Source organism: Corvus cornix, chromosome 6 (assembly GCF_000738735.6).
Source record: "Corvus cornix cornix isolate S_Up_H32 chromosome 6, ASM73873v5, whole genome shotgun sequence".
NCBI classification, from domain to species: Eukaryota; Metazoa; Chordata; class Aves; order Passeriformes; family Corvidae; genus Corvus; species Corvus cornix.
This window is the reverse complement of record NC_046336.1, coordinates 30,318,537-30,327,814: the sequence shown is the minus strand read 5'-3', so window position 1 is coordinate 30,327,814 and position 9,278 is coordinate 30,318,537. Positions and strand designations below refer to the sequence as shown.

Genomic DNA, 9,278 nt, shown 5'->3' with positions numbered 1-9,278 from the left:
TATAGATCAGACACTTTCCAAAAAAAGCAGCGCCGCCGAGTCGCTCTGTTCGGCGGCTCTTTCCACCCGTAATTCAGAAAAAAAAAAAAAAAACAAAACCAAAAAACAAAACCTATTTTTTAAAATTATTTTTTCTTTAAGAAAGCTCTATTCCGTGAATGCGGCTGTTTCCTGACCCGCCGCCGGTTTGCGGTTACGGGCTGCAGAGAAAGTGAGCGGGGTCTGGCGGGGCGGCCCCGGGACCTCCTCTGCTTTTCCGAGCCTTTTTAAAATTTTCCGGAACGAGCCCTAAAAGGGCAGGCGGGGCGGGGCCGGATCCTCGCCTTTTTAGGACAAGGGCTCCGCCACCGGAATACCCCCCTGGGCGGCGCGGCGGGCGGCGGCGGGGGCCGAGCGGGGCCGGGGCGGGTCGGGGCCGCCCCCGCGGGGCGCGGAGGGTGTGCGGGGAGGGGGGGCCGGGGCGGGCGCGGGCCGGCGGGTCCCGCACGCGGGCGCCCACGTGACCGCCGGGCCCCGTTCCTCAGTCCTTATATGGGCAGTGACGTCCCGGGCATTCAGGGGGCCCCCATAAATAGTTACCGCCAGACTTGTCCTCCAGCGCGAGCTGCGGCGGGAGCGCGGCGCTCCCGGGGCACCGCGGGCACCGCACCGCCGCGACGGGGCGGCCGCCCGCCCGCACATGCCGCGCCGGCTCCCGCGGTCCCCCCGCGCCGGTAGTGGGAGGCAGGGGGAAGCGCCCCCTCCTCTCCCTCCCCTCCCCGCCCCGAGCGCCCACCGCCGGCCGGGAGCGCCGCTCCCCCGGCCGTCCCGCTGCCCCCATGATGACAGCCAAGGCGGTGGACAAGATCCCGGTGACCCTCGGTGGGTTCGTGCACCAGCTCCCCGAGGGCATTTACCCCGCGGATGACATCTCCGCTGCGCTGCCAACTTCGGTCGCGATCTTCCCCAATGCCGACCTGGCAGGGCCGTTTGACCAGATGAGCGGTGTGGCAGGAGGTAAGAGGAACCCTCGCAGGTGCGGGCCGGGCCGCCCGCGGAGAGCGGCGGCGCGGCGGAGACCCGGGGCGGTGGGCGGGGGTCAGACTGGAACGGGGCGCCGGGACCCTCTCCGGGGCTCCCCCGCTGCCTGGCCGGGGTCCCCGCCGCCCCTCGCGGCAGCCCTACCTCCGCACCCAGCTCGGGGGGGAAAGTTGCAGTTGGCGTGGAGCCCCCCTGCATCCGGAGCGCAACATGTGCGCGCCGCAGCCCCGTGCTGGGCCGGGGCGGGCGGTGGCTGGGACCGGTGCCGGTCGCCCGGCGGGTGGCGGCGCGGAGGGCTGACCTGCTCCTTGCCCCCCCAGACGGCATGATCAACGTGGACATGGGCGACAAGCGGGCCCTGGACCTGCCCTACGGTGGCGGCTTCGCGCCCAACGCCCCGGCTTCCCGCAACCAGACCTTCACCTACATGGGCAAATTCTCCATCGACCCGCAGTACCCTGGCGCCGGTTGCTACCCCGAGGGCATCATCAACATCGTGAGCGCGGGGATCCTGCAGGGGGTCAGCACGCCCTCCTCCGCCGCCTCCTCCGCCGCCTCCTCCGCCTCCTCCGCCGCCTCCTCGGCCACCGCTGCCTCCGCCACCTCCCCCAACCCGCTGGCCGGGGCCCTCGGCTGCACCATGGCACAGGGCCAGCCAGCCGACCTGGAGCATCTCTACTCGCCTCCGCCGCCGCCCTACTCGGGCTGCGGTGACCTGTACCCGCAAGACCCCTCTTCGGCTTTCCTGCCCGCCGCCGGCGGCGGGGCACTGCCTTTTCCCCCGCCGCCCTCCTACCCCTCACCGAAGGCGGCGGCGGCCGACGGCGGGCTCTTCACAATGATCCCCGAGTACGGCGGCTTCTTCCCGCCGCCTCAGTGCCAGCGGGAGCTGCACGCCGGCCCCGACCGCAAGCCCTTCCCCTGCCCCCTCGACTCGCTCCGCGTCCCGCCGCCCCTCACGCCGCTTTCCACCATCCGCAACTTCACGATGGGGGCGCCCCCGGCGGGCGCCGCCCCCGGCAGCGCTCCCGGCAGCGGCGGGGGCGAGGGTGCGGGCGCCCGGCTGCCCGCCGGCGCCTACAGTCCCCACCACCTGCCGCTGCGGCCCATCCTGCGGCCCCGCAAGTACCCCAATCGGCCCAGCAAGACGCCGGTCCACGAGCGGCCCTACCCGTGCCCCGCCGAGGGCTGCGACCGCCGCTTCTCCCGCTCCGACGAGCTCACCCGGCACATCCGCATCCACACGGGCCACAAGCCCTTCCAGTGCCGTATCTGCATGCGGAACTTCAGCCGCAGCGACCACCTCACCACCCACATCCGCACGCACACCGGCGAGAAGCCCTTCGCCTGCGACTTCTGCGGCAGGAAGTTCGCCCGGTCCGACGAGAGGAAGCGGCACACCAAGATTCACCTGCGCCAGAAGGAACGGAAAGGAGCCGCCGCCACCGGCGGGTGCCCGCAACCCGGCGGAGGGAGCGGTGCCGCCGCCCTGGCCCCCTGCGCGGCGCGGACGCGGACGCCCTGACGGCGCGGGACGCGCAGGACCGAGCGCGGAGCCGCCGCCGAGCGCGGCGGGCGCGGAGCGGAGCGGGGCCCGGCGGGGCGCGACGAGCACCTGGCGGCGCCGCGGGGCTCCCCCGGGCCGGGGCGGGCCGGAGCGAGCCGGAGCGGCGGTTGTACATAGGGGCTGCGGCGGGAGGATGGATGCATGCAGTGCCGTCGTGGTGAGGTGTCCTTGGTGCCTTGTGTGGTGTAGAGCCCGGTCCCCTGTCTGCATGTGGGGGGTGCCTTACCTATCCGCTCCGACGACAGCAGCGACACCGAGACCGGAAAGTTTTTCCCTCCCTGGTTTTAGTATGGCTGTACATTTCTGCCTATTAATATTGGGATTTTTTTTTTTTTTTAGAGACTATATTTTTGTACGCACTGGTTTGGGGTTTTGGTTTTGTTTTTCTTTTTGGTGACTTAAAAGTGTTCCGTTTGTAGTAGGACTTGGGACAGGATGTAAATACTCGGGCTGGGACCGGCGCCCGTGGTCGGCCGGGACCCAGTGCGCCGCAGGTAACACGAATAATGCACAACCACTAATGGGGTCTGGAAGGAGAGGGGGGTGTCTTTCTGGCCACTCTGTAAATAAACTTTTCGACAATAGGGTAGGTGCTTACAACGTTTATAAAAGACGACAAATAAATCTCTTAATTATGCTAAATTGACATCTTTATTTCCGTAGGTTCCCTGGCCCGACCCAGGGACGGGGTGTCCCCCGGTCATTCCCGGCCCGCGCCGGGTCCCGGCGGTGGAGGGCTGCGGGGCAGCCCGGCCCGGGTCTGCTGGGCGCACCGCACCGCACCGCCCCGCCCCGCCCCGCAAAACCTCGGCCTGGAAAACCTGCGGCCCCGGCGTACAAACATTCGCTTTTGGGCGCGGGGATTTCCCTCGGAGACGAGAGACGGGATAATATTAACCAGGGAGCGGGGTGGGTTTTTTTGACTCATTCTGTTTTGTTCCGCGGTTACGATCCGCCCCAGGCAACCTCCGCGAGTGGGCACCGGAACAGTGAGTACCGCCGCCCCGACGGCCGCCGCTCGGGGGAAGCGGCTCCCGGGGCCGCGCGGGCGGCACCGCGCCCGCGCCCGAGGGCTCTGCAACGGCCCGGGGCGGCGGCGCTCACCCCCGCGGCACAGCCGGACTGCTTTTGCTGAACCCGCATGGCCGCAATATCGCGCTTTTTTTTTTTTTTTTGTAAACTTATTTTTAGTTGTTTTTAAAGATGTTATCCCGGCCTCGGCCCGCCCTCGGGTCCTGCCATCGGTGCAGGGTCGTAAAGGCCCCGCGGGCTTGCTGCTCTGCCACACAGATCCCCGGTGTGGCCCGCACTGCAGAACTGAGCTGCGCAGGATGGACCGCACCACTAATGCCACAGCCCAGCACAGCAGGGCAAGGGGGTCAAGCCCTTGCTTGGTGGTTCCCAGCCTCTGCTTGCCCAGGTGTTAGGTCCCGTTGTGCAAAGCCCCAGCAGCACCTGCCCTTTCTGTCTGATACACCCTGCTCCCCATCTTCTGGAACTTGTGTTGGCTTTTGGGGCAGCTGCTCTTCGTTTTGGAGAGGCAGTCAGTGGGAGCTGAAGTGACATACCTGGTTCTGAATCAAGACAGCTTCTAAAGTTGGGCACGGACCAGCCTGTGCAGAAGCCATGCTCACTGCCCCACCATCCACCTTAGCAGCACAAGTAAGCCTTCACGTCCTGGGCTGCAGTTTTGCCACCTGATCCCATGTGGTCCTGGCCCCCAAGAGACTACAGCCTGCTGCAGGAGGGATGTCACACAGAAGTTGCAGCCTCCTTGCCTGCTGGGCTTCTGCAGGTACCGCCATGGCCTTGGATAACCACAGCTCAGTCACAGCCAGAGCATCTTGACCAAAATCGGTACCTCAGCTACCCAGACACACAATCCAAGGCTCCCCTTGCACTCTCCAAAATACTGTCTCCAGCCATGCTACAAAGAAAAAACCCAAAATCAAAAGCAAAAATGAGGTAACACAGAAATCGTAAAAGAGCTGAAACTAAAGAAACTGCTGGTGACTAGTGTACAGCTACGAGAGCACCTCAGATCGTGTAGTATCAATGGTCCTATGCTCCTGTCTCTGCCTTGCAGTGAGAGCCAGCTTCAAAAGCAGCAATAGTGTATGGGCCTGGATTTGCCTGCAGGATTTGGGCTGAGAATCCAGTGCTAAGCATCGCCTCTCAAGGAAAGGCCAGTCACACTGTTTGGATTGTCAGGCAAAAGAAACTAGCACTCTGTACTGTAGTTGGCTCAAGGCTCTCATACTTGTGAAGGAAAGTAATGACTGGTCAGTGCTGAGATAGCCTGTATTTATTCTATAATTCAGCAATAACAATTATTTTGCTGTTGTGAAAACACAATAATCAGACTGCAGAGAAGAATGGCATTACAGACTTAAACCTTCTGCCTACAGATAACCCAGAACATAGGAAGTAAGTTTCAATTAGTGAGTAAGCAAGAAGTTACACAAAGAGGCTTTTTTTTAAAATGCATCTCAGGTTTTTGTTGCTATTTTTCCACCTTTAAATACTTTGATACTAACACCTTAATTAAAAGAAAAGAAAATAAGAGGGGGGGAAAAAAAGGTTTTGCCATGGTTAACAGCACTCCACAGAGTGACCATGCTGTCCTCTTCAGAAAGATCCATTAAATATTGTCCGATTAAACATCTTGACTAGGTTTTACACATGGAGGAAAAAAAATTAAAAACCAAGCATGGGGAGGATAGAGCAGATGAGATAAAAAATGCTCACTGTAGCAGTTTGTTTTTCCAGTACAGCCGTTTGCACGCACCGTGCTATCTTCTTTGTGGACTTCTGAAAAAGGATGACTGTCTTCATGAGCCTTGCAGAGAGGTAGAAACAGGCTGTAACACAGGGAGGCATTGCCTTATAATTAATGACTACATTCGATCAAGAATTGTTACACATTAACTAATGCTAAACTGCAGGGGAATTCCAAGAAAAACAGGTAATCCAGCTGCAGAAATATCAGACACCTTAAAGTGCTCTAATAAATGGAAATCACCTGAAATAATTTCTACCAATTTTTCCTTGCAAAAGAATTAATCCATGCATGCATAATTCTGACTGTATATTACATTCATGCTTTCGCAGGCCAGGGGAAAAAAAAAAAAAGCAGCAATGCCGTCTCAGAATCATTTAAAAATTCACACATACAAGCCACTGTACAGGAAAAACAAGTCTGCTTTTATAAATACACAGAAAAGTGAAGCCAGTTGTGGAATGATTTCTGGAGCAGGTTGGTACATCACTTAGGAGGTTGCTAAGTTGTGTTTTTTTAACTCGAATTCTCACATCATGACTAAGATGGCCAAGGCTGCCCTGGCCTGGGTTTGTGATATGAAGTGTGCGTTAGGATCAACAGGCACAAGACCAGTCCCTGCAGTACAGATGGGGCATTTCACCTGTAGAAAAACCTTCTCCCGTGTTAGAAAGATTGCATCCCCTGCCACGGACAAACTGCATCTCCAGACCGCTTCCATCATACAAAGGCGAAATTCACGGTGTCTCTTCTACTCTACGTTTATTGAAAAGCCTTATGAAAAAGTAGTCTTTATAAATAGTATAAAGAGGGAAACTGCGAGGCTTCAAAAGCCCAAAGCGTTCACTTGTCCATATAAAAACACAGACCACGCTTTGAAGAGAAGACAATCAGGTCAAATCTTATCAGTACCTAGGGTATGCGCTGCTGTATATTGAAGGTTTGCAAATACGCCGTGTTTCTAGAATAGCTTCCACAACAGTGGATAGTTGTTTTTTCTCTTATGATGTCCAGTTTCTGCCACCTTCTGCCACCACTGCGTTAGAGGTTCCAAGCGAGGTTAATTAGCAGCTGTCTCCTTCTTGTTGAAGGAAGTATGCATAGATGCACTCAGTAATTCTCAGTTGCAATAGTGACATCTTGTATGCGACACTTTAAAGAACTGCTGAAAAGTAACTCTGAACCTGACAGTGTCTCTTTGGAGCAGGAATTTCGTTAACTCCAGCCCTGGGGATTGATCACTGGCATTTACTGGAGGCTGTCCTGGCTCAGGAGTTGTTCTGGATTTGTTTTTTACTAGCAGGGTACAGGTCTTCTTGAGAATCACTCTGAAGACAGTCCCCAAAGGCTATAGCCTGACCAACCCCCTTCCCAGACTCAGTGGGCACAGTCCCCTGGCCCTGTGGTGCCAGCTGGCTGTGGCAGTGGGAGCCCCTCTGGAAAATGTCGGGGCACCCTGCAACAATTCTTATTGCATTTACTCTCCCTTTGGAGCCTGAACGCCCCTCCCTGATGCGTGGCCCTAACTATTTACACAGGATGCTGGAATATTTCCCCGACCCTTCAGCTGAGCAGCTTAACCGTGCTGCTCCCGCACATCGGCCCCAAGGACATAAACACGTTCTGGCGCTTTATTTCCCCCGACTCACGAAGCCCGCGATCAGAGGAAGACTCTGACCCACGGCGCTCCCGCGCAGCTCCAGCCAGCGCCGGCCGGCACGGAACACCGGGTCCCCGCGGTGCTGCTGTCCGGTGGGCTCGGGGGGCGGCCGGGCGGGGGTCGGCGAGCGGCGGGTTCCCCTCTCGGCGGGGCGAGCGCACAACGTCCCCAGCGGCCGCCGCCCGGCCCGGGCCGCCGGCGGCGACTCAGAGGCAGACGCGGGGCCCAGGGTAGGGCTCACCCCCGCACCAGAAGTCGGCGGCCTGCGGGGTCTCCACCAGCCACACCTCCCGCGGCAGCGCGGGCGGCTCAGCGGCCGCCGGCGGCCCCTCCAGCAGCCGGTAGTAGTGGCAGTCCCGGCCGTGCTGGGGGTCGTAGGGCGGCGCCAGGATGTCGAGGAAGGCGGCGGGCCCGTCCACGGCGTCGATCTGGTGGAGGTTGTCGGTGTGCGGCGAGAGCAGGCAGGGCGGCGAGGCGGGCGTGTAGTGCTGGCGGGAGCGGAAAAGGGCGCGCAGGCACGGCCCGCTGCCAGCGGCGGGGGGCGGCGGGGCGGCGGCGGCCCCGGCGGGCAGCGTGTCCATGCAGGCGATGCGCAGCGTGCCGTACAGCACCTTCAGCATACCGTTCATGCCCGGGTGGTCGTGCAGCGGGATGCAGGCGCCGCTCCGCAGCAGGAACACGCCCATGCTGAAGCTCTCCGTCTCGCAAATGTGCATGTAGCTGACGGGAGGCACCACGCCGGCCCACGGCGGACCCCCGCCCGCCGCCGCCGCCGCGGCCGACGGTCCCCGCGGCGCCAAGTGCAAGTCCTCGGCGCGCACCTCGTCCAGCAGCTGCTGCAGGCGGTGCAGGTTCTCCCCGAAGGCCGGGCCCGCCGGGCTGCGGAAGGTGATGCGCGCCTGCCGCGCCACCCGCTGGATCAGGGAGGCCATGTTGTCCCGGGGCATGGCGGCAACGGCCCGGCCTGGCCGCGGCGGGGCGGGGCCCCGTGCCGCTTCCGCCACCGCCCCCCGGCCCGCCGCGCAGCCGCGGCGCCGCCGGGCACCACGGGGCTCGTAGTCCGGGCTGGGGCCCCGCCAGGGGAACGCGGAGGAAGGAGGAGGAGGGCAGCAGAGGTGAGGAGGCGCGGGGGGCCGCGGGGCCGGCCGGTTTCCAGAACTTGTGGCGGCCGCCATGGAGCGGTGAGGGGAGACGGGCGTGAGGGGAGACGGGCGGGCGGGAGCGGCCGCTCCCCCGGGGCTGAGGGGTCCCGCTCCCCATGGCGCTGGCAGGTGCGCGGCTGTCTGGGGGGCTGCGCTAGGGCCGAGGAAGCCACGGCAATAAGTTGTCCGTGCCGCGTGTTTCCTCCCGCACGGCTGGGGGAGGGGGTGGGTGAGGAAGCGCAGGAGCAACTTGTTACTTGGCTTGTAGTTAAGCCGTGTCAAACTGAGCAAGGCAGTGCAAGTACAGTGTCATGGACGTATAACAACTGCATGGACAAATTGTCTTTTGCCACTAACTGCTTGATATAACCACGCCATTTGGGCAAAGTTACCAGATTTGAGTTTTCTGGCACCGCCTCTCCCATTTCAGTATTGGGTCGAGGTCGTGCTGTACGGCACGCACTGTCCTTCATGCATCTCCCGATGGTCACTTCTGAGTGTGGTTGTGTCTGAATTCGTTATCTTTAACCACAGGTGAACACCGATGAGCACACAGAGTTCCAGATGCTGATCCTCAGAGAATCCACATGTGACAGAAAGGATGGATAATCTTTTGGCTCAGCTCCAGCCTGGTGGAGCCTGCATGTGGTTGTTTCAGGCTAATGTACAAAAAGGGTACTGCATTTATTCTGCCAGGTTTTTATTCAATTTGCGTATTTGTGGCAACGGTCCTATTACCTTCTCTCTAATTGGCGTGGCTGGGGGTAGGAGATCATGCCTAAAAATCCATGCTTTTGAAGTCAGAAATTAACCTGTTAGTGCTGGGATTTTTTTAAACGAGGTTAGGCTCTGGTCAGAGAAATATACAGACTCATTCCACTTTGAGTTCTATTACTTGCATGGGTTTGTAGCATTTAAGTACCATGGAAGGTCTAGGTTCTGAGAAACAGTGGAGTGATAATCAAATATTACTCCAGGGGCTGCAGCCTGCCAGGTTAAAAAATTTCATTTTAAAACTAGGTAAACTAATGTATTTTCTTGATTAAAGGCAAACTCAAGTTGTAATATATGCATTAAACTTAAGTAAGATATACGTGGCTTTACAGTATT

The 9,278-nt window shown here is 59.6% G+C and overlaps 2 protein-coding genes and 1 long non-coding RNA gene across 4 annotated transcripts in view; 2 read left to right on the top strand and 1 right to left on the bottom strand.

The window, feature by feature from the left end:
* Window positions 1-601: 601 nt before the first annotated feature.
* EGR2 (early growth response 2) lies at window positions 602-3,229 on the top strand. The gene is made up of 2 exons (XM_039553704.1): window positions 602-996; window positions 1,341-3,229. Exons 1-2 carry the CDS (start codon window positions 819-821, stop codon window positions 2,543-2,545), a joined length of 1,383 nt encoding a protein of 460 aa, XP_039409638.1. The 5' UTR covers window positions 602-818; the 3' UTR covers window positions 2,546-3,229.
* Window positions 3,230-4,870: 1,641 nt separating this feature from the next.
* ADO (2-aminoethanethiol dioxygenase) lies at window positions 4,871-8,031 on the bottom strand. The gene has a single exon (XM_039553705.1). It carries the CDS (start codon window positions 7,971-7,973, stop codon window positions 7,233-7,235), a length of 741 nt encoding a protein of 246 aa, XP_039409639.1. The 5' UTR covers window positions 7,974-8,031; the 3' UTR covers window positions 4,871-7,232.
* A 5-nt stretch (window positions 8,032-8,036) lies between these two features.
* The window catches only part of LOC104690167, a 64,951-nt gene continuing 63,709 nt past the window's right edge, over window positions 8,037-9,278 (top strand). For both annotated transcript variants that reach the window (XR_005602163.1, XR_005602162.1), the window contains exons 1-2: window positions 8,037-8,141; window positions 8,703-8,843. This is a non-coding gene — a long non-coding RNA (uncharacterized LOC104690167). The remainder of the gene's footprint in view (window positions 8,142-8,702; window positions 8,844-9,278) is intronic.